The following is a 24567-nucleotide window of genomic DNA, read 5'->3' as shown; positions in this document are numbered from 1 at the left end:
AACAATGATGTCCTATTTAGTTGTTGGGCTAATAATATAAATCAAAACAGAAACACAAACATTGCATGGCGCCGTCGTCCACCGACAGACAACTTGTACCAATGATGACCACACAAACCAATGCAGACCATCATTATCCTTACACCAAAGAGCATCAGATTCCACTCTCTTACTATATATATGGGCATTTGAATACTCTTACTATCCTGTATACAATATACAGTCCAAGGAAACAAATTAATGGCTCAATTCAGCATTATCTTCCACCTGCTAACCTCGGTCGTCTTGGCCTCAACGGTCTTAATGTGGGCAGTCTCGGCGCAGGAAACCCGGGGGCTGGCTCCTTCTCCGTTGCCTGACGCCGGCGCAGCCTTCGCTCTACCGGTTTCAGGCGCTCTCGTGGCTTCCTCTATTGTGGTGTCCCTTTACGGTCTCCTCAAGCCCTGAGAGATCTAGATCGAGGTTTCAATTAATTTGAATGATTTTGTGATGATGATATTATTAATTTGTTATGTTGTTGTTCTTCTTCTTGTGTATTCATTCAAGAGGTTTGCAGAGTTCTATAAAAAGAAAGTCACTAGAGAGTGATTGAGCTTCCTACAATTGTTTAAGGAAAAACACATTTCCCCTGTCTTTTTAGGGTCATATTGGCAGTCCTACAATTCTACTAAAAGATTGCATTTCCCAATAAGTTTTGGTACTACAAAATAAAAACGTGTCTAATCTAAGTTTAGCTTGTGGAGATCTAGATTTTGCACATGGAAGAAGAAGAAGAAGAGAAAATAGGGGGAAATATGTTGAAAGTAATAAATTTAATTTAACATAACAAGTGCAAAACAAATGCATAGAACCTCATGTCTCTCCAAGTCCAACAACTATTTTCCACTACATTATTCAGCAGAACATTGCAGCAACATTTTGCATGCAACTGCAAAACATAGCCATATTCTAAAATAACAAGGTTATCAATCCCAAATGCTATATATAGCCCATATAGCCAGATTTTGTAAACACATATGTCATAAGAAAGATCTAAAATAAGACTATTGATGGATCATCATCATACAAAAAGATGGAGCATCTTCAGACACCTAATTGCTAGAAGCTGCAACTAATGCCATATGCTCTATAAGGTCCAAAACCCGATTGCTGCAAGAATAACAACACAAAATAAAACTAATGAGTAAAAGAAAAAAAAAATCATAGGTATGTTTTGGTATCAGATAAGAATTGATTTTCTTCAAACCATTGGCACATCAAGCATAATAATATTCAAACAGGTGAAGGATGAATAGCCGAGAAAAGAACTGAATCACATAGACTAAAAAGGTAGAATCTATACCTGTATCCCCACTCATTGTCATACCAAGCAACAAGCTTCATAAAATCAGCACTCAGACCCATTCCCGCCTTGGCATCAAATATGCTTGATCTGAGGCGAAATTAAATATGATATTATAGATGACTCAGCATGATTACCCAATAAGTGAAAGCTAAAATGATTTGTCCTTATGAAACAACTTTAAACCTTATCTCGACCTAATAGACATATATATAATTTCTCTTTCTTTATTTATTTTTTTAATTTAAACTTGTTAAATATTGCAGGAAGTATAACATACCTAGAATCACCAACAAAATCATTTGATACTACGTCCTCGTCAGTGTACCCAAGGATTCCATTGAGTGGGCCCTCCGATGCATACCTGAATTGAAATATGCCAACCATCAAATTACTAACATCATGAAGGATAATGAAGAGATTGAGGGGAATGGATAAGACATACTTGATGGCAGCTTTGACCTCTTCATACGAGGTCTTCTTCACGAGTTTGCAAGTTAAGTCTACAACAGAGACATTTGGTGTTGGGACACGGAAAGCCATTCCAGTGAGTTTGCCATTTAGTTCTGGAAGAACTTTACCAACAGCCTACAATTAACAAGAGGTCAAAACAATGCGAAATACAGGAGCAATAAGTTCAGTTAAATTTGACAGTGAACTCTGAATAACCTTGGCAGCACCAGTTGAACTAGGGATGATGTTTTGCCCAGCACCCCGTCCGCCACGCCAGTCCTTCATTGATGGACCATCCACAGCCTTCTGGGTTGCTGAATTCCAATCAGAAGAGGATCAAACAATGTCTTAAAAATTTAAAATACAGTTTTAAAGCATAATAGTATATCTTTGGGATAGGGAAGAACCTGTAGTTGCATGGACTGTAGTCATTAAACCTTCTGCTATGCCAAACTCCTCGTGCACCACCTACAAAATATATGTAAGAGACTATCAAAAACTAAGAATAGATTGATCTATCACTGATGCATTAAGATTCAGGACAACATGATAATTGTGAACAGTAAATTGAAAAAGATAACCCATGTAAGCATTCTAATTAAAGCTTTGTTTGATTAATCACATCATTCAAATCATCAACCGAAATATTAAAATACACTATTTTTAAAAATATATTAATAATTATACCACTGACATCTTTTTACCCAAATAAACCTAAATAACCTGATTTTCTATAACCTACATCAAACAAGATTATTTGGAAATAACCTCTTGGTTTTATTTAGATAGGCCCAGATCAAATAAGCCCTAACTATGCTTAGATGAAACATAACATATTCTGTAATAGTCAAATACAGGAAGGAGGAAAAACCTTGGCTAGAGGAGCAAGACAGTTTGTAGTGCAGCTAGCATTAGAAACAATATCCATGCTGGGTTTATAAGTAGTCTCATTTACGCCAACCACAAACATGGGTGCATCTGCTGATGGAGCAGAAATTACCACCTTCTTGGCACCACCCTGTATATGAAAATCATTTAATAATACAGTATATAGGATGCCTCTATAGGAAAACTATATATGTGAAGAGATCTGTTGAACTAAGGGACAAATGAAATACGTAAATATGTTAGTTAACCTTTTTGTGAACAGAGGCCTTCTCAATAGTCGTGAAAACACCTGAAGATTCAACCACATAGTCTGCGCCATAATCTCCCCATGGAATCTCTGCAGGGTCCCTGCACATTTATACCATATATGGAACCATTAATAGAGCAGAAGGTTGAATTTATGCAACATTTGTTTCTTGCCTAGGTCTAAGCAGCTAATTAATCTTTTAGCTTGTCACATAGGTCAACTCAAAATACCTTTTGCTGGCAACCTTGATTTGTTTCCCATTGATCTCCAATGTGGTTGGGTCCAACACATTGATGGTTCCCTTGAAGACTCCATGAGTAGAATCATACTTAAACATATATGCCTAGAAGAAAAAAATGCTTTGAGAAATTAATATTTACAATTGGCAACATGTTAAAAAAAACAATGGTATAATAATAACAAACAAAGTCAAAGTTGTAGATACATAGATGAGTTTTTTAAGCAAACATGAGAATTAGTTACAATTAAAATTGGGTCTTCAAACAATTTTATAGCTGTACCAAAATAACAAGATTAAGTGTCTACAACAATATATATGTATTGAATTTACATCAATGTAGAGGATGGTCAAATACAGAGTCCAAAAATAATAATTATCTAAGAGCATTTTTGTTTCTATATTAATAAGCTGCAACTTGAGCATAACACCTATATACACATTTACCACATAACCTAGAAACATTATTCTTATATCTTAATGCCATACATTAGTCACTCGTTCAAATCTAAGACTTTTATGTGAAAACCAACACTTTATCAGCTTATCGTGATTGATGAAATAATTTGATAGTCTTAAAACAAATTTAACGCATGTATTTGCATTGACTTGTTCCATAGAATGCACAACATCATAATTTCATTATATATCGCAACCTCCTAATGAAAAAAGAAGAAAGCTGAAAGACAACATTACAGAATATTACACCAACAAAATTGTTACAAGTTAATCATCCTTACCATGTACTTGGCATCAATGAATGGATCATTTACAGCTACAACCTCAATATCATCCCTTGAAGTAGCTATCCTCAAAACCAATCTTCCAATTCTACCAAAACCTAAAAGATTTGCATATCCCAAAAAGTTATGATACTATAAAACACCAATTTCAAACCATTAAAACAAAAAATAACAAATCGAGAAAGGGTCAAATATATTTTTTTAATTGCTTTTGTGTGATTTCTTCCCCCAATAAAACAAAAAATAACCAATGTTCACAGATGTAGATCCAACAGTAAAATATTTACCATTGATCCCAATTCTGGTCTTCCCGGCGCTCCTTGACACTGAAATTTAAGGTAAAACAGGTTATCAAATAACAAGTAGCTATATTATTTCCCAACAAATCAAAATGGCCTCATACCTTGAAACGCAGGAGGAATCTCAGTTGCAGTTGCTTTAATTGGTCTAATATTTCTGGTGCTAATTTTTCTGCAGAAATTGAGCATTTTTTTTAAAAATATATACATGCAGATCGAATAAAAAAAAATCGGGAGAATAATAAACTCACTTGGTTGAAACAGAGCTGCTTTGAACAACTTTAGCACAAATGTTGGACTCTAAAGAACTTAAACTGCGACTGAAACCAACGTGCGATGCCTAAAGGTGGAAATGAAAACGCAATTCAGATATGAAAAGAAAATACATTTGCTATGTAAATCAAACAGAGATCAATATATGGTCATTCACCTTGGACTGATGAGCTGAAATGAAAGAGGTGGCCGAGGACGAAAGATCTGCACGCAAAGCCTCGCGAATAGGAGCAGCAGATCTGATTAGAGAAGACGCCATTACAGATGCACCTTCAAAGAAGACTGTCTTTCAAGTGTATGTATATATATAAATTAAGAGAGAGAGAGAGAAAGGAAGCAAAACCCTAGAGGGAGCAAAAGGGCGGCTTCTCAGAGAGAAGAAAGAAGAGGCAATGCAAATATATATATATTATAAAGAAAGAGAGAAACCAAACAATGATCTATTGCTTGTTTGTTTCAGGTTTTATTTTTTTCATTTACGGTTTTTTTTTTTAGAAATAGTTTAAAATTGAAAGAAAGTATTTTTTTTAGTTTGATTCATCACATTTATTTTAGATCATATTACATATTACAGATGATTGTGTACATTATTTATCACTTTTATTTGTTGTGTTTAAATTATACTTACATTTATAATATTTATAGAAAAAAAACATTTTTTAATCTTGATTCAGATAATAAAAACAACGTAAAGAAACAAATTAATTTATTTTAACATGAAATTTGAATTATTATAATATTATCAACTACATGATATTGTTATTTAAATATAAATTTATTTATTTTATTAAAATAATAAAATATTATTATTTTATTTTTATTAAATTTAAAATATAAAAATAATTTATCTTACATAAATCCCAAATTATTCATTTTTTTATTAAATAATAATTTTTTATAAAAAAAATAAAACTCATAAAAATCGAATATCAAACAAGCCCCAAACAGAGTCATTGTCGATATGTCATTTTCATGTGTATCTCGATGTGGTTAGGTGGATTTGTCACAACGTGGACAAGTTAGCTGATATTGACCCTAAACCGGAAAATTAAAAAAAATAAATTAAAAATCTGGACCCGCCTACCCTCTTATACCTTTCATTCGTCCTAAACAGGACGCTTTATTAATATTATTATTTTCAAAATTATATACATATAAAAAAATAAATAAGAATCCTCAAATTATAAGGCATAAGTCGTTAAAATGCTATGGGTCCCACCCAGTTGGCAACAGCCCTGCAGACGGTTTAATCTAGGGTCTAGGTTGGGCGGAATTCTCAAGAGAAATTGTTTTTTTCACAATAATCTTGAATTTGAGATTCCTTTAATATTTACCATCTTAATAAATTTTATTTTTATTTTAATATTTCATAAATATTGAAGTAATAAAGAATCTGAAAACAAACAAGCTCTTTTCATATAAATAATTTAATTAGACGTTGGCAGCAAAAGCTTAAAAAAAACGCTGAGGGTCAACCGTCACATAGTAGAGAGTTTAGGGACAAATGTTTTATTTAAATAATTAAGGGTTCGTTTATTAAATTTATTTGTTAGATGCTTATATATAGATGGAATAATATTCCAATCTATTTTATTTGCTAAACACTAAACTATGTATGTATGATATAATCTATATTGAGTTTGTTTAATATATCTATATATTTTAAATTTTTATAAATTAGATTTATCATTCTTATTTGTTACATATTATTTAATTTATTTTTTAAAGATTTAAATATATTATATGATTCTGGGTTATTAGTGTTTGTTAACTGGATCAATTATAGAAACAATTTACATGTTTCAATCTGGGTTTAGGAAAACAAAAATAAATAAATAAATTTATTGGGATATTAATTTAGATAATATAATATTTTATATATATTGATAATTTTAATATTTATTTTATTTTATTTTTTCAAACCCCCTGAATGTTTCCAAAAAGCCCAATATAAATTATCAATATTTGATTTTCAAATAATAATCATAGTTCATTGCTTTAAAGTTTAAAGAATATAAAAAGTAGTGTGCTGGGTCCATATGGTTATGAATAGGCATAGTTGTCCAATCTTTGTTATGAAGGAATAACATCTACATTTAATTTAATTTCATTTAAAATTTTATAAATGATATAATCTGTCTATGCCTAAGTATTTGTTTAAAATTTATATAAAGTGGTTATCAGACAAGATCATTCCATGCCTAATAAGTATTAACAATATATAGTTGTAAATTAAAGCGTTTAATCAAAATTAAAAATATTATGGGTTTAATTTGAAAATATTAAATGTACTATAATCCAGTATGATCCAATTACACAACACATATAAGCCAACCATTATTTGGGCCAAACTATTTTTATTACTCAATTCCCAGATCCAAAATTCCAATATTCTTTTGTCTTTTATATATAAAGGAGATCAAATCCAGTTAAAAAACAATTAATCATATCTTTTTATTTTTATACACGTAAAGACATCCAAAATCAAAATCGATATTTTATATAAAATCTGATGAATTTACATAAAGTTTTATTATTATATTGTTTTATATATCTATATTGAATAAATCCATCAGAATCGAATATTTACATCATATTATTTTGTTGTAAACTTATAAAAATTCAGAGCTTCAATAAAATCATACAAAATTATTTAAAATCGTATTTACTAATAATAAAAGTTATTTATTTTTAAAAAATAAAATAGAATCAATGATTATAAGTTAAAAAAAAACACATTAGTAAGTAGTAACTAATCAAAATATTCAAGAAAGTCGTCTTCATCATCTATTACAAGTCAAACAAACATATTAGTATTATGTGTATCAAATTAATCGGGTAAAAACTTATTTAAAAAATATTAATTATTAAATTACATGAGTTAACTTTATTTTATAAATCCAACTAATTTGTAGAACTTATAAATTCTTACATTTAACGATAGAATTTGAACTAATTTAAAATTTATATAAATTTGACTAGTTAACATTTTACAATCAGAATTTTTTTTTTTTTTTAATTAGCTCAAGATTTTAAAATTTCTACCATTTAAATTTAGTTTTTAGTCTCAACCAACATAAAAACAAATGAAGTAGCAATCAAACTCGAAATTGTGTTTATTAATTAGTATTTTGGACAGAATCGATACGAGGCTATACGGGAAATACAAATATCATCTCGGCCTTATTCCCGATCAACTACTGATCAAATCGATAAAAAATGCTCAAATAAAATAATTCGGATTGAAAGCAGTAGGGTACGGTAAAATATAATTGTCATTTTTTTTAACTTTAGTGAGTTAGTAAAAATAGTAGTTAGTTGAAAACAAATGATAATTTAAAATATGTTCCTTGTATTTATTTGTCTAAACAAAAATTACAAGGATAAATTTAATATAAGTCCCTTGTATTTACCTAAAAATAATATATGTTCACGAACTTTAATTTGCTTGAACTTCCTATTAAGCCTTTTTAATTTTTGAAGTAATCATCAATGTCAACTTTTAAATTAAATATACAGTACGTCAATTTATTATATGGACTTTTATACCATAAATAAATGGGAGCATTAAAGAGGACTAGTACCAGTTCTAAATATTAATATATTATTATAATCGGTGTAGACCCAAACTGTCGGTGTTTTTATTATTATCGTTTTTTCAATGTTTGACAAACATATCACTTTAATTTTGTTCTTATTTTTTTTTTATTTAAATTCAAACAACTTGAATAAAAACAAAAACTAAAGTTATATTGGTCCTAACCTAATCATCCAAATATAATATCCCAAATGCAAAACAAATTAAGATGACCATTAAAAATTCATAATGTGAAGGAGATTCTATGAACTTAAATAAATAATAATAAAATTTTGAATAAAATGAATGTGAATATAATTTTTTTTTTTTTGTAATAATTAGATAAATAAAATAGTGAATTGTATTAAATTTTTTTTATTTTAAATAAAAATTAATATTACATTTTTACCGTAAAATATATATATATATATATTATTTTTTTCCACATACATCTGTTTATGCCGATGTCAATGGTGACTTAAATTCAGCTTTATCCTGATAATGCTAACAAAAATATATATATCTTTGCATATCATAATACATAGAGACATAAAATTAATAATTTCAATCTTCAATTAATATTCTTGCCAACCATAACTTGAAGATAAGGCAAATAATAATTCATATATTTGACTAGATAAAATAATATAAAAAATAGTGGTCAAAGTAATTATGTGGATCCCAAAGGATGTTAAATATCTTGCTTGATTTACAAGTTAATTAGATGCATCTTTCCGTGTGCATTAATCTTCACTAGCATATGATGCCGAATGGTAGTTAGGGTTTACACATTAATTTAATCATTTTATCTTATTCTTATATTTAAAATGTGAAAATTAAACTTTATTTAATCAAACTAATAAATTTATTAGCCATTTGTGTAATTCAATTCATCACAAACACAAATTGTTAATATGGTTTAAATTCAATTCTAACCTTCATTGAAAAATATAATTACTTGAGGCTCATTTTAATAATTAGTCCTATAATTATTTCATCATGGGTGTTATTAATTAATTAATATATTATAATTATTTAAATATAATAATTGTTTTTTAATTAAGGAGAACTAACGTGACAACTCACCATTATTTGACTATTTGTTTTTGGTGAGAATTAAATTCAGGACTATGACCATTTATTTCTGGTGAGAATCAAATTCATGACTATGATATTTTGTTTTTTTTGAAATTCAAACCTTGATATTTCATAATTATAATTATATATTAGAATTTCACATAATATAATTAAGATCGAAGAAACACATAGATAATATAATCTAGTATAGTTTGACAACTCAAAGAGTTAGAAATTGTCCATTATGTGATTTATTTGTTTATTTTATTATGAATTTTTAATTTGATCTCACCTTCACTTAAATTGAAAGTGTTTTTAATGAGCCATAATTTTAATTTGATTTTTTAAACAAAATTATTTTTACACTCATAAGCCATCTTATTAGGTCATTTTTTTATTATTATGCATATTAAAATAAAGATATTAAGAATAAAAATAAATATTTAATTTATTATACTATTAATATTATAAATTAGTGTTAAAGATATAAGTTTTTCTAAATTCGATACATTATTCTTCTGAATCAATTCGAATTAGAATAGGAAAAAATGATAAGTTAGAAAAAATGATAAGTTTAATTATCGGCATGATTAGTTCCATTGTCATCCTTAATTACAATTATTTTAACGAGATTGCTTTAAATATTTTGTAAATAAAAAAAAACATTTAGGTGTTTTATTAATGATGACAAAAGAGACGTTCAAAATGATACTTGAACTAGAGAAATAAAGGATTGAAGAAAAACATGAGATTCATGTTTTTTTGCCTTTCATTGTTAAAGTAGCTTTCATCATTAGAATATTTTTTAAATAATGGTAGAGGTCCCTTTTATCATTTCTTTTCTTAATTATTTATTTTGGACACTAGTTGGTACATTTATGTCCATTATTATTTAGATAATTAAAAAAATCATTTTATCACTATTATTATAACTTTTAAGAATTGATTGAGTAATTAAATAAAACATTTTTAGATAAAAAAATTAATTTTTAGATATTTTTTTTAACAAATAAGATCGTTAATATATACAATTTAGTTAAAATTAAACAAAATAGGAGATCTCACATTTTATTTGATTGACTTTAACATACTGTACCAGTCTTTATCTTGAATTATTGATGGAATTAAAGTTTTTATTTTTGCTCCATATTATGTAATGTAAGATGTTTTTTAAATTTATTTATTTAAAGAGAAATAATATATAGCCTTTTGGTAGAGTATTTTATTTTTATTTTTTTCGCATAATATTTCTCTTCTTGTAAACAATTAAAATACCGACATTTGGGTTGACCTGTGTTATTCAAAAGTTTTTCCGGTAAAATAAATAGAGAGTTAGCAAGAAAAAACTTAAAAAAAATAGATAGTTAGCAATATAATAATTTAATAATGAATATTTTATAATATTAAAATTCTATTGATTAATTTTAAAATCTGTCTCTTCTCCAAGCAAAATAAATTGTAAAGCGAAGGAAGGGGCGAAGGAAGGAGATGATTATGTGAGTGAGTCACGAGTGGAGAAGAGCGAGAGAGGGTTGAAGTCTTCGTTTTTATTTCTGGGTCTTCATTGCCAAAGTATGAAGCGTGCAGAAATTATATGTTAAAGACCCATCAAGCGAGACTCGAGAGAGGTAGATAGAACCAATTAACTTCACTGGTTACTCAGCTGCAAGACAATGGCGGACTTACTAAGGAGACTTGTGTTGCCCTTCTTCTCAACCTAAACCATATGCCCACTTCCTCAGGTACAAAACCCACACCGTAACTTCTCTATATGATCGATTTGATTAGCGTTCTGATTTCCTCACTAGGGTTCAAGATCTGCCGGCTTCAACCGAGTTTTGGGTTTTTTATTTCTTTAATTACTCTGTAGACAGATTTCTCTAATATATGCTTGCTAGTTTTATATGCTATCAAAATTCCTGATTTTCTTTATCGAATAATTGAAGTGTCATCAAGATATATTAATGATTTAACAAGAACCCATTGCATTTGTTACATAAAATATCAATATATCATTCGGTTCTCTTGTAAGAACCTTATTCGGCCTATAAGTTTATATAATCCAAGGGATTGTTAAATATCTTGATTCCTTTCCAGAATAGAAGCTCACTCATGCACATTTTCCTTTCTAGAACCTTAGGTGTGTTGTGTGCTAATGTTCTTTCTCAATTGAATAGAAGCTTATTTTGTTTTTGGACTTTTTCTCCTCTGTTCTTATTATGTACTTTATCTTTTATGTGCCAGATTGAAGGAAAATAAAATACTCAGTCGGTATACTGATGAATGTGGAACTCTTCAGTTAGACAACAAATATTGTCAGCATATTCAACTACTAGAAAGGTTTCTACTTTGCACTACAGAAAATGAGTGGATATGTTAGTCTCTCTCTGTGAAAATTTCCTGAATTGAAGTGACATAGAACGGGAAGTAAATCTGATAGCTACATCATGGAGCAGCCTAATGCTCATGGCCTGCTTCAGTATGAATTAGCCAAGCCTGGGCAAGAGAACAACGATGCTTCATCAAGGGGTTTCATGATAAGCCATTCAAATTCTACAGATTCTAATAAGAAACCTCCGGAGCTGAATTTCACTGATGTTAAACCAGTACTAAATTATTCAATCCAGACAGGTGAGGAATTTGCACTTGAGTTTATGATGGACCGGGTGAATCCTAGGAAACCGTTTGTTCCAAATACACCTGCTGATCCCAGTGTTCCCATCCATACCACGAGCTACATGGAACTTAAAGGCATCCTTGGTATCAGTCATACTGGGTCTGAAAGTGGATCAGATGTTTCAATGCTCAGTATTGTAGAAAGAGGACAAAAGGAGTTTGAGCGAAAGAATTCATCTTTAGCTGAAGACAGAAGTGCACATGGATCTGCCCAACCTTCACTGCGCACATCATCAGACTACAATAGCAATAGTTTGACCTTTCACGTGTATCCTTCATCGGGAACATCTGATAGTTCATCAACAAGGATTAAGGTTCTGTGCAGTTTTGGTGGTCGAATCCTTCCTCGTCCAAGTGACTGTAAACTTAGGTATGTAGGAGGTGAAACCCGTATTCTCTCTATTAACAAGGACATAAGCTGGCAGGAGCTTTGGCAGAAAATTATAGTTATTTATAACCAAACCCATGCAATTAAATATCAGCTTCCTGGGGAGGATCTTGATGCATTGGTATCTGTCTCCTGTGATGAGGATCTTCAGAATATGATTGAGGAATGTCACATCTTAGGCTATGGAGAAGGGTCAAAGAAACTAAGAATGTTTTTACTGTCTGTAACTGATCTAGAAGATGCTCATTTTAGTTTGGGAAGTAGTGATGCTGATTCTGAGATTCAATATGTTGTTGCCGTCAATTGCTTGGATACAGGATCAAGGAAGAGCTCGAATTTGCACGGAATGGCCAGCACTTCAGGCAATAACTTAAGCATGTTAGACATCAACCCAAGTGTTGAGAGGGAAACAAATAGAGCTAGAAATGACTTGGTATTTGGAAATCAAGCTTTAAGCACAGGCATAGTCTCATTGTCAACAATTCAACCACCTCAACCAATTGTAGCAACTGCCTCTGTACCTTACGAGCCTTCACAGTTTCATAATAGTCACATTTTGCATCATGTAGAAGCAAAGCCGTATCCTGGTCACTATGCTCATGAACTTCATGATAATTACATTCCTTTCAGTATGGGCCCTGTTCCTCTCCCCCCTCATGGAATCTCAGTTCATCCAGGAGAATTAATTATGTCCAGAGTGAAGAGTGATGGTTCAATCCAGCAGGAGTTTGGGAATGATTTTACACAACCTTCCATAAATAACTATGTTGGGCAGGCAGAGGCTTTTGTTGGAAAATTCACAGATCCTTTTCCTGGTAAAGAACCATTGCCTCATTTCTCAGAACTAGAAGGTAAATTTTTATTGTCATCAAAGAACGATGAAATACACCATGTTCCTGTATCTTCAACATCTGTCAATGTTAATGAACCCCAGGTCCTTAAATCTCATGACAATTCATGTCAGGCTACTTCTGAATGTGCCAACTCTGAGTCTGACCCACTAGATTTGAGTTACCTTGCCCCCCCCACTGTACCTTCTCAAAGGACATTTTTCTCTGAAAGAGCCCCCCGTGAGCAAGCAGAGTTACTAAGCAGGCTATCAAAGTCGGATGATTCACTTGGTTCTCAATTGCTCTCTGGCCATCCACATTCTGGTGCAACAACAAAAGATTTTATTTCTGATACACTTCAAAAGTTACAGAATGAAAATATGGTCCTTCACACCGAGCAGCTTATCTTGCCTCAAAATCCAACTTTGGTAGATCCGCATGCTTTTACTGATGGAATGTCGCAGCTTCATCCATTAAAACAAGTGTTTTCAGATGCAGATATTAAAGGTCCTATAGACGAGGATATAATACATAAACCACAAAATGAAACCACAGTAGATAAAGAGATGGAAAAGGACCTCTTGGTTAATGGAAAAACTGAAATTGGCGATGGGGGATTCTCTTCTGTAAACCAAGTGATCGATATAAAGCACCATGAAGATGCCTTGCATGGTCTTCCTGACAAGACTGAGAACAATGCAATTGCTGATAATACTGAAGGAGCTGCTCAGACATCTTCTTGGATGGAAAACACAACTAAGGATGCCTATCAAGAGGATCCCATTGTTGAGGTTTCCAAACCAGAAGGTGGAGATATCCTTATTGATATCAATGATAGATTCCCACGGGATTTCCTTTCAGATATATTCTCTAAGGCACTTCTTTCAGACAACTCCCCTGGTATCAATCAATTGCAGAATGATGGAGCCGGTTTGAGCTTGAATATAGAAAATCAGGATCCTAAACGTTGGTCATTTTTTAAGAAAATAGCTGGAGAGGAATTTACCCGGAGGGACGTTTCTCTTATTGACCAAGATCAATATGCTTATCCACCGGGACTGTCAAAAGTTGAAGAAGAAGCTCCCCTTAGTTATGATTTTTCACAATTTACGGCAGATGTTTCTACAATAAGCCATGTGGATGCCAAAATCAATTATGGTGGAGGAGATCACAAAGAAGTAGATGCTACATTGATCTCAGAGAATGCTGGTTTGATTTCAGATTATAATCCTTCCCTGGTAAATGGATGTTCTTGCTATTTTTGTGTCAAATCTAGTCCATGTTGATGAGTTATCATAAGTACGTCTATTTGTTATAGTCATAACTAATTATCACTTGTATTATCCAGGATGGGATCACGAGTTTTGGCCTATCTCCCTTGGATCCTTCTTTGGGAGATATTGATATCAGTACCTTGCAGGTATACTAGACATTGATGCACTCCAACTGTTATGTTGTACGCATTTAAGCGTTATCATTAAAAAGGTTCCAGCTTAGCAGATGCAGGCTCTCTTTTCCAATTTTTTGAAGTAGTTACTTATTTTTTTACACTCTGCTATTTCCTTGTTCGTTGTTCAGATGTCTAAAGCTTAAAGTACAATAGTGTGCTCACTTCATTAGTTATTGATTGGATTTGAAGAACCCTTAAACTTGGATTTTGACCAAGTGATGTTGTCCTGATAATATTTGACTAACTGTACTTAATAAATCAGATCCAGCTTTGTCTATGTGCCCAGTCAGTCCAGGACTATTATTGATTCCTTAGTCCATTAAAATGCATGGCTTCATGATCACTTTCCATTTGCTGGAAAAATTTGTTTGACCAGTTAAAACCAACTGGTATATTAATGTTTGAACTCGAGTTCCAGTAAGCATTTCTGAAAGAAACTTCAACTACCAGACCTACCTCATCCTTATTATGAATGGTTCTCTTTGCATATTACTGGAGGTTCTATGTATGTTTTTAAGCATGTCAATACTTGTAGGTTAAATATTAACTCATACCTATTTCTTTCTTACATTTTTTAGATAATAAAGAATGAAGATCTTGAAGAACTAAGAGAACTTGGCTCTGGTACATTTGGTACTGTATATCATGGGAAATGGAGAGGAACAGATGTTGCCATTAAGAGAATAAAGAAGAGTTGCTTTACTGCTCGATCGTCAGAGCAAGAGCGACTGGTAATATATCCCCTTCAGTCTTCACTATCAATTCTAATCAAATCACATGACATATCAGATGCACATTATTTGTAGAGATAGATTTGTTGAATGATGTGATTTTTTTTGTGTGGCTTGTTTATTCAACATATTTTATGCTTTTGTTTACAATTTTTTTGCAATGTTAATTTTGCTAAAGCTAGTTGGGTTGGTTTTAATAAATAATCATTTTTTTTGTTTCTTATGGATGATTGATTGTAGTATCTGCGTGTAAAAACGTATGTTAGTTGAATCTTGAAATCTAATTATGTTTACAAAATCCTTAGACTGTAGAGTTCTGGAGGGAGGCTGATATTCTGTCAAAGCTTCACCATCCCAATGTCATGGCATTTTATGGTGTAGTGCAAGATGGACCAGGGGGAACACTTGCTACCGTGACAGAATATATGGTTGATGGTTCTTTGAGGCATGTCTTGCTTCGTAAGGACAGGTAATATCTAAGCATAAGTTTTTTTTTTTTTGGGAAAACAATTTGCCTCATTTTATAAATAAATCCCAAAGGGAGAAAAAATGGTAGAAAACAAAACAGGCTTCGCTTCTAAAATTTAAATTTTATGTTTCAGAATAACTGAGATATCACAGACATTTGGCAAAGCTTTGGAGTATATTTGTTCTTCCTTGTAATTTTGATGACATTAATTCTTCAGGCATCTTGATCGGCGTAGAAAGCTCATAATTGCCATGGATGCAGCATTTGGTATGGAGTATTTGCATTCAAAAAACATTGTGCACTTTGATCTGAAGTGTGAAAACTTGCTTGTCAATTTGAAAGATCCTTCACGTCCCATTTGCAAGGTTGCCTTAGAATCCATTCTGACATTTTGGCCATTTAGTTCATATTATTGCCATAGTTGTTCATTCTGTAGTTGATGTATTCCTTAGGTAGGTGATTTTGGCCTGTCAAAGATTAAAAGAAATACTTTGGTTTCTGGTGGAGTTAGAGGAACCCTTCCATGGATGGCTCCAGAGCTATTGAATGGTAGCAGTAATAAGGTTTCTGAAAAGGTAATTATCACTGCTATATTAATTAAAAGGATCAGCCTTCCATAATTAGAATCATCATTAGAACATGACTTGATTAGTGGAATAATATCCCCAATGGAACTAGTCTTTTTCGATTCATTGCATACTACGAGTCTTTTTCAAATAAATTCTAGATCAATTATTCGTGCCGATTGTAGAATTGAACTGCTGTTTTCTGGTAAATACTAGAAGAAATGAGATGAGATGATAAAAAAATAACGACGACTGAAACAGTTTTCTCAACTCTTTACCCTTCTTAAAACAGTTTTGAGATGGTTTGGTTGATGTGCAAGCAGGTTGACGTCTTCTCATTTGGTATTGTCTTATGGGAAATTCTAACTGGGGAGGAGCCTTATGCCAATATGCATTATGGTGCAATAATTGGTAAAAGTTCTCTTCTCTTCTCCTTAGATGGTTCTCTATTGGCATTTTTGGAAAAAAATGAAGAAAAGTCTTTAGCAATGTAATATAAATATTATTGCAGGAGGCATAGTAAACAACACATTGAGGCCAACTATTCCAGGCTACTGCGACTCTGAATGGGGACGGCTGATGGAGCAGTGCTGGGCCCCAAGCCCAGAAGCTAGACCCTCATTCACGGAAGTTACTGGACGTTTGCGTGTGTTGTCTGCTGCCTGCCATTCCAAAGGACAGGTTCACAAGGCATCGAGTTAATGAGGAAATTCATTTTGTTTTGTTTATCCAATATACAGGGTGTTGCAATATGTTGTTTATTCATTTAATTGAACCTGTAATGACAATGCCAAAGTAACCGCCTCTTCTATAAAAGTATACGTGTCCCCTGGGATTGTACTGGAGATATTATAGTTACTAAAATTTTCTATTCTGGTAGGCACTAGAAATACCATCTGGGAAACTTATCAAATTTTCAATCATATAATTATTATCTAATGCATTCCATTCTTTCTGCAATTTTCTGGTGGTTATTTCTTTATACAAAATAAATTTCTTTAGTCACATTTTATAGATTTAATCCAGAAATTGAATAATAAATAGATAACAATATATTTTTTCTTTTATTTGATTCAATTATGTTCTGCATACAAGTATTTCCTTGTATATTTAAATCATTTTAAATAGATTGAGATTTTGTTTTTAATATGATAAGAGTTCAATTTTCTTTATCAATTAATTAGCTTATTTCAAATGTCATATACACTTTTTTGTTTTTTCTGATAAGAAGTTAATTCTAATTTAATTTAATAAATAAAATTTATAAAATTAAAATAAATAATGGATAATTTAGATGTTAATATACAATTTACAAAATTAAATTCTAAACGATATACTAATTCATTTGTGTTCTAAACCATGATAGTTGAAGTAAAAGAAACGTGAATAAATTAATGAAATTGTGTCGAAAATATTTTTATTCAATGGAAATTAACCCCGAAGGTTGGTAAGTAATATCGAAATAAGTCCGGTCAAAGGAATATTATTTGTTTCTTCTATATATTAAGATACTTATCATTAAATAACCGAACTTAAATAATCAACCTCGAATTGAAAGAATCCTGATAAAAAAAAATAGTATTTTATAATAAGATCATTAAAGAAAATATAATATATAAGTTTAATCATACAATGTTAATGTTAGGTTATATTAATCTAGTTTATAGTAATTTTTTAAATTTATTTGAAAAACATAATTAATAATAATTTTTACTTTTTGATGTATTTTTTCTTACCAAAAAATATAATATGTAAGTTTGTAAATTAAATAAAATAAATAAAGGTAGAATCAATGTTAGAGTTTTGTCCATAAACTTAGACTAGTTATTATTTATTGATCTTATACTTAAAAGATTTAAAATTATTGTGCATGAACTTTCAATAGTTACTCCAAACAGGGTGAAGAACAAACGACAAGTGAAAGTTAAGGGGTATAAATGTGCTTTATTGTACAAGTTGGTCCCTCCCTCCTTTACCGGTATCTCTTTTATAGTTTATAATAATAATAATAATAATAATCTCATCAGTACTCTTTCTTTTAGGGTTTGTGAGATCGAAGAAATCGGGCTTTCGCTATCAATTTTTTGATAACAGGTAACCCCAACAACTTCATTACACGCTTCTTTTCGCATTCTCTGTGTGATTTTTTGTATTTTTTTTAGAACAGATCGATTCTTGAACCACTTCCCTCGTATTGATTTGCTGTAACCTATACGAATTCTGTCTTCTTTTAAACATATGAACGCTCAAAATGGAACTGCTTGGGGGGTTTTTGGTCAAATAAGAGAGTAGTAGCTTTTTGATAGTTGCACTCATGGGTTTTACTTAGTCTTTGAATTAAGATTCTGAAATTGAATAATATTTGATACATTTCATCTCGGGATCAACCGTCCTAGGACCATTCATCCATCAGTTCTAATGTTGAATCAACTGTGCTATAATGTTATCTAATATCCATTATGCATGCAGATAGTCATTTCTGTTTATATGGACTACTTGGAAACTTCATATTTCCCAATTTAATTGTTGGCCTATTCTTCAATGTCTTTGACTTGAATCCTTTAGCACATGAGAAAACCCTAAATCTAATCAGCCTGTTGGCAGAAGCTGTTTTTAATATATATTTTGTGTCAGAAGCTTGTTTTTAATCAGTTCTTTTAGTACAAAAAGATGCATTTTAACAATCTTGTCTAAAACTGTTTTTGTTTAAAACCATTGAATGGTAACAATTTTGTTCTATCTTATGTCCTATGAGACAAGTGCGCACTAAATGAGCGTTAAAACAAGTAAAATGGATACATATTTTCCGGGTAAATTAAATACAATTGTAAATCTAGTTTACCCTACCAGAGAATATCTGATCAAATTGAATTGATTATGGTTAATCATGTACATCAATCTGGCTCTGGCTCTGCATAAGATAGAATTATAGTTAAAACTTCATCTCAAATTACGGATCTCAATTTCCCATTGAAAAGTTGACCCTAATGTGTGTACATGGTGACCGTTACCAGTTCAAGCGTCCGGTATTGACGGGAGACTAGGTTTCCGAAGAGCAATCACGGGAAGGCATGTAGCCGGTGAATATTAGGGTTATTATATTTTAATTAGTTATTAAGATGGTATTTATCTTTCCAATTAATTATCGCAGTTGTTACCTTTCCAAATTAGTAGGATAGTAGTTACCTTTCTAGTTAGGGTTCGACTCGTTTAATAAAATAATATTCAATGAATGAAATTATAAATGGTTTTATACTTGTAATCTTGATTTCTCTTGTCTTCTCACCCCTCTTCCTTTGGAATGTTTAAACCCTATGGTTTGAACTCTATCAGCTTCTTCCTTTTATTTTCTCCATATTGTTCTCTCTTTGCTAATGTAATTGGTTGCCACAAAAGCCATACTGAAGATTCCAACTACATGAATTGTCAACTCGCAATAATATGATGTTGATTTCTTGGATTTTCCCTTGGAACATTATTATGAGCCTATTTAGAAACTAATATTCTGCTCAAAATCGCCAAAATGAAATTGAAAGTCATTTTTGTAGATTTTGTCAATGATTCCATTGCACCGTGGCTTTCTCTTTTTTCGTTTTATGCAACTCTTATTCAACATTCCTTCCATCTTAGTATTTTACAGAAAAGTTGTTTAAGAGAGACCAGAAGTTCTGAATACATCATCTAGGTATGACTCAACCGGGCCAGAATCCGCCGCAACAGCACCCAGTGGTGGATAGCACTGGTCAAATGATTTATAGTTCCCCTCCTAACACTGGTCCTCCTCAACAGCACCCAGTGGTGGGTAACACAGGTCAAATTGCTTATAATTCCCCTCCTTACACCGGTCCTCCGCAACAGCACCCAGTGGTGGGTAACACAGGTCATATGGCTTATAGTTCTCCTTCTTACACCGGTCCTCCACAACAGCACCCAGTGGTGGGTAACACAGGTCAAATGACTTATAGTTCCCCTCCGCAACAACACCCAGTGATGGGTAACACAGGTCAAATGACTTATAGTTCCCTTCCTTACACCGGTCCTCCGCAACAGCACCCAGTGGTGGCAAACACAGGTCAAATGGCTTATCCTTCTTACACCAATCCTTCTCATTCTAGTACTCTAACCAGTTCAGTAATCCCATCTCAGCCTCAAGTTCAAGCTCTGCCGCCACCATTCACTTCAGCTTCAACCCAACACCATCTCGCCTACCAACAAGAACAAGAAATTTTCCAATCACAGCAACAACTACAACATCAGGAAGAGCTTCAAGTCTTCTGGGAAAAACAAATGCAGGATATTAAGCAGACAACCGATTTCAAGAACCACAGCCTCCCTCTGGCTCGTATTAAGAAAATCATGAAAGCTGATGAGGATGTCAGAATGATATCAGCCGAGGCACCTGTAGTATTCGCAAAGGCGTGCGAGTTGTTCATCTTCGAGCTTACTATGCGGTCCTGGTTACACACGGAAGAGAACAAGAGGAGGACCCTTCAAAAGAGCGACATTGGCGCTTCGATTTTGAAGACGGAAATATTTGATTTCTTGTTGGATGTTATTCCCACGGAAGAGTTGAAAGAGGAAGAAGGGCTTGGTGGTGGTGCTAGTAGTAGTAGTGGTGTTATTCCAATGGAGAATCATCATTTTCCTCATCCTATCAATCCTTACTATTATCATCAGATGGGGTCCTCCTCGGGTATGACGATGGGTCAACCCGTTGACCAATCAGCAATGTATATGATGGGTGGTCATCAACAGCCAATTATTAATAATAATAATCCTGTTCTTCCTCCTCCCGAGCCTTTTATGCCTTGGCCGCATGATCAGCAACAAGAGCTGCATGAACAAAGTGATAGTTGATGAACAAGTAAGTAGTACTGAATAATAAGGTTAGTAGTAGTAGTCTCTGTATTGGTTGGTTAAAGCTCTATAAGTCAGTCAGTTTGTTTTTCACTTGTGTTGATGAAACTAAAGCTCTCTCTACTTTTAGTACAAGGAAAACAAATTTTTTACTGTACAACTGAGTCATTATCTGATTCAACTTTGAAGATCACTTTGTCACATGTTTATGCTTTTCGGTTTATTGAAATGTTTGTTGCTTGAGGATTTAACTCTTCAAAGATGGAATTTCATTGAAGAAATCTCAAGATAATTAATTGCCAAGATTAGAAAAAGATAAGAACAATCGATTGCCAACTCTTTTAATGGATTGTATGCTCTAATCTCTACTTAAAATTATAAATTGGAAAGATGAAATGTTATTTCCATGGCATTATGAATAAATTCTGATGTCTCTTGTTTCAAAACTAACAGAAATTGTTATGTCTTTTATTTTAAAACCAATAACTTGTTGAGTTGAGTTCAGTTTAAAAAAAATATATAACCATAATCAGATATCATTTCAGTCTTTATTCTTTTTAATATATATTTATATTATTAAAATTCATTAATTAAAATATTATTATATATTAATATATATTTTTTTACAATATATAATTGACCACCATCAAATTTGGCTCAACTATTGCTTATAGACAGTCCTAGTGTAATCTAAGGATGACATTTGATTCAAATTATTTTTTAAATTATATAAATAATTTTTTTAAATATAATTATTTTAAATAGCTAAGAAAAATATTTTGTTTTACCTTTTTCAAAGAAGCCCATGGAGATGAAAAGTTGTAGAAATAGAGAGATAAATATTCCCAAATATTTGTGTAAATATTTTTAGTTAAAAGTTAGCTTGATTTATAACTAGACTATATAGAGAAATCATTATATTTTTCTATATTAATGATGATTTCAATCGGTTAATAAACTAAATTAAAATTTGATTAGCTTAGGTTATGCTTTTTTTTTTAGTTATAATACAAATATATTTATTTATATAATTATATTATTGTAATTTTATGTATTCGGTGTGATGATCGAACGTTATAAAAAGTTATCAGGCTGATCTTCGGTGAAAATGGGAAACATCGGTTATCACCGTTACTGTTTTTTATCAGGCTGATCTTCGGTGAAAATGGGAAACATCGGTTATCACCGTTACTGTTTTTAATTGACATTATCCAACTCAAACATGCCCAATGAGATCATTTCTAAATAGCCTTGGGTATTAATCACATAATTTAAATTTCAATGAATAGAAGATAAGATTTTAGTAAAAAAGAATGATCAAGAAAAGTTAGAATATAAGGAAAACAAACAATAAAGTTCATTATATTATTATCATTTATTTCATTAATTAATCAAATTATTTAAAATATTAATATAATATTTTTATAAAATATTAAATACTAATAATATTTTCATGTTTTAATTCAAAAAACCAAATAATTCAAATCTAATAAATCATGCCTTTTTTAAAAATAGTATTGGATGTCAATCACTTTAAAAATTATCAAAATAAAAAGTAAAAAAAAAAAAGATGAAAAGTAAATTAAATTAAAAATTTTAGATATGTATTAAAGAATCATTGAATTAAAATATATTTTTTTTAATGAAAAGTAGATAAAAAAAATTAATCAGTTTTTAGAATATATTCCAAATATTTTGTAACTTTTTGACAAAGTTAAAAATCATACTCCAAAAAATAGTTTTTTATTTTTTAAAAGAAAATTACATAGAACAAGCTCTTGGTAGAATTAGCAGTAAATCAAATATAAATAAATTATTAAATAAAAATATTAATTACTCAACATTTAAGTTACATATTCAATTAAAATATAATTATTTGACTCATTGATATTTTTGAGCCGGCAACACTTGAAGTATGGAAAGAACGCACATCACGTGAAGCAAACAAACACTTATTTGAGATTAATTTATTTAAATATATTTGTAATATATATTTAATACTGTAATATAATTATACTTTTATTTCAAATCATAGATTTTAAATAATTTTATGTAAAATTAATTCAAATAATCTGTAGATCAAACAAGGCCTTAATATCATTGACGAATGAGAGTTGAGAGTTCAGACTGATGAGTGCTATAAAAGAGATGCTTTCTCATTGTGGTGGAAAAATCAAAGCTTTAGTTTTTTGGGTATCGGCGACGGCGAGGGAATCAAACTGCGATTGCGATTTGAGAAGGAAACGGGGAAATGGAATCGCCTTACAAACCAGACATACTGAAAGGGAAGGTTGCTCTGTTGACCGGAGGTGGTTCTGGAATTGGGTTTGAGATCTCCAAACAATTCGGATTGCATGGAGCTTCCATCGCCATTATGGGTCGCCGTCAACACGTCGTCGACTCCGCCGTCTCCGTTCTTCACTCTCTTGGAATTCCGGTGGGTATTCCTTCCTTTTCCTTTTTTCTTTTGCGGTTTCGTTTGATTCGTCTTTCACCTTGAGATCCATCTTCTGTTTATCCTGTATTCATTGGAATTTCTTATTCAATTTGATTATAGATCGCTTTCCAACATATTTACCCTGCTAGAATTTCTCGATCGATTGTAAAGATCCATTCTTTTTTTCAATCTCAGGCAGTTGGGTTTACAGGGGACGTTCGCAATCAAGAAGATGCAAAGAGAATCGTTGAATCAACAGTTCAACGATTCGGCAGACTAGACATCCTCGTGAATTCCGCCGCAGGAAATTTCCTGGTGCCATCTGATGATCTATCTCCAAAAGGGTTCAAAACAGTTATGGATATAGATTCAGTGGGCACATTCACTATGTGTCACGAATCATTAGGTTACCTTAAGAAAGGTGGAGAAGGAAAGAGTTCATCTGATAGGGGTGGAATAATATTGAACATAAGTGCTACTTTGCACTACACAGCTTCTTGGTATCAAATCCATGTCTCTGCAGCCAAAGCTGCAATTGATGCCATGACTAGAAACTTGGCCCTTGAATGGGGAACTGATTATGATATAAGAGTGAATGGAATCGCGCCTGGCCCGATAAGTGATACAGCAGGGCTGAGTAAACTTGCACCAAAGGAGATCAATGGAGGCAAAGATGATATTGAGGCTAACAAAATTGGGGAGAAATGGGACATTGCCATGGCTGCAGTTTATCTTGTTTCAGATGCAGGGAAATATGTGAATGGAACAACTCATGTGGTTGATGGTGGACATTGGTTTAGCAAACCTCGTTATCTTCCAAAAGATGCAGTGAAGCAGTTATCGCGTGTCGTGGAGAAGAGATCGAGACAAGAGCCTTCCGGACTACCACCGAAGAGCAAACTCTGATTTTTAGTTCTGTAATTTCAAAGGGTTTCTATTTATTTCAGATGTGTAATGAAACTAGAACAGATGTTGTTACTATTTCTGAAAAATGCTGAATAAAGGTAATTGGATTTTTATCATCTA

The 24567-nt window shown here is 31.8% G+C and overlaps 4 protein-coding genes across 5 annotated transcripts; 3 read left to right on the top strand and 1 right to left on the bottom strand.

Moving 5' to 3' along the window:
- Window positions 1-823: 823 nt before the first annotated feature.
- On the bottom strand, window positions 824-4856 carry LOC124931890 (glyceraldehyde-3-phosphate dehydrogenase GAPCP2, chloroplastic-like). The gene is made up of 14 exons (XM_047472468.1): window positions 4641-4856; window positions 4462-4550; window positions 4315-4382; window positions 4199-4237; window positions 3909-4009; window positions 3161-3273; window positions 2932-3031; window positions 2667-2813; window positions 2203-2263; window positions 2012-2109; window positions 1788-1930; window positions 1623-1706; window positions 1343-1432; window positions 824-1149 (listed from the first exon to the last, which is right to left on the bottom strand). Exons 1-14 carry the CDS (start codon window positions 4740-4742, stop codon window positions 1092-1094), a joined length of 1293 nt encoding a protein of 430 aa, XP_047328424.1. The 5' UTR covers window positions 4743-4856; the 3' UTR covers window positions 824-1091.
- A 5758-nt stretch (window positions 4857-10614) lies between these two features.
- LOC124930959 lies at window positions 10615-17182 on the top strand. Its single transcript, XM_047471338.1, has 9 exons — window positions 10615-10879; window positions 11382-14269; window positions 14380-14451; window positions 15060-15212; window positions 15518-15681; window positions 15899-16046; window positions 16134-16256; window positions 16571-16658; window positions 16759-17182. The coding sequence occupies exons 2-9, from the start codon at window positions 11585-11587 to the stop codon at window positions 16947-16949; spliced, it is 3624 nt and encodes a 1207-aa protein (XP_047327294.1). The 5' UTR covers window positions 10615-10879; window positions 11382-11584; the 3' UTR covers window positions 16950-17182.
- A 1086-nt stretch (window positions 17183-18268) lies between these two features.
- On the top strand, window positions 18269-21294 carry LOC124929307 (nuclear transcription factor Y subunit C-4-like). 2 transcript variants are annotated; one of them, XM_047469635.1, is made up of 2 exons: window positions 18269-18341; window positions 19878-21294. In XM_047469635.1, the coding sequence occupies exon 2, from the start codon at window positions 19935-19937 to the stop codon at window positions 21102-21104; it is 1170 nt and encodes a 389-aa protein (XP_047325591.1). In that variant the 5' UTR covers window positions 18269-18341; window positions 19878-19934; the 3' UTR covers window positions 21105-21294. The 2 variants fall into 2 exon arrangements, with proteins under 2 accessions (XP_047325591.1, XP_047325593.1); XM_047469637.1 differs by having other exon boundaries at window positions 18277-18341; window positions 19888-21294.
- A 1972-nt stretch (window positions 21295-23266) lies between these two features.
- LOC124929308 (peroxisomal 2,4-dienoyl-CoA reductase [(3E)-enoyl-CoA-producing]-like) lies at window positions 23267-24567 on the top strand. The gene is made up of 2 exons (XM_047469638.1): window positions 23267-23541; window positions 23737-24567. Exons 1-2 carry the CDS (start codon window positions 23356-23358, stop codon window positions 24445-24447), a joined length of 897 nt encoding a protein of 298 aa, XP_047325594.1. The 5' UTR covers window positions 23267-23355; the 3' UTR covers window positions 24448-24567.

The sequence above is a fragment of the Impatiens glandulifera genome, chromosome 3 (genome assembly GCF_907164915.1).
Source record: "Impatiens glandulifera chromosome 3, dImpGla2.1, whole genome shotgun sequence".
In the NCBI taxonomy this organism is placed as follows: Eukaryota; Viridiplantae; Streptophyta; class Magnoliopsida; order Ericales; family Balsaminaceae; genus Impatiens; species Impatiens glandulifera.
Note: the sequence above shows the minus strand (reverse complement) of the source record. Positions and strands in the feature narration are given on the sequence as shown.

Bases quoted from the DNA above. Each gene is read 5' to 3' on its own strand.
- LOC124929308 (XM_047469638.1), top strand. From the start codon at position 23,356: ATGGAATCGCCTTACAAACCAGACATACTGAAAGGGAAGGTTGCTCTG. The intron at 23,542-23,736 runs GTGGGTATTCCT...TTTCAATCTCAG, and splicing joins TTCACTCTCTTGGAATTCCG to GCAGTTGGGTTTACAGGGGA.
- LOC124929307 (XM_047469635.1), top strand. From the start codon at position 19,935: ATGACTCAACCGGGCCAGAATCCGCCGCAACAGCACCCAGTGGTGGAT.
- LOC124930959 (XM_047471338.1), top strand. From the start codon at position 11,585: ATGGAGCAGCCTAATGCTCATGGCCTGCTTCAGTATGAATTAGCCAAG. The intron at 16,047-16,133 runs GTTGCCTTAGAA...TGTATTCCTTAG, and splicing joins CTTCACGTCCCATTTGCAAG to GTAGGTGATTTTGGCCTGTC. The intron at 16,659-16,758 runs GTAAAAGTTCTC...ATATTATTGCAG, and splicing joins GCATTATGGTGCAATAATTG to GAGGCATAGTAAACAACACA.
- LOC124931890 (XM_047472468.1), bottom strand. From the start codon at position 4,742: ATGGCGTCTTCTCTAATCAGATCTGCTGCTCCTATTCGCGAGGCTTTG. The intron at 4,551-4,640 runs GTGAATGACCAT...TTCCACCTTTAG, and splicing joins TTTCAGCTCATCAGTCCAAG to GCATCGCACGTTGGTTTCAG. The intron at 1,707-1,787 runs GTATGTCTTATC...ATTTCAATTCAG, and splicing joins GAGGTCAAAGCTGCCATCAA to GTATGCATCGGAGGGCCCAC.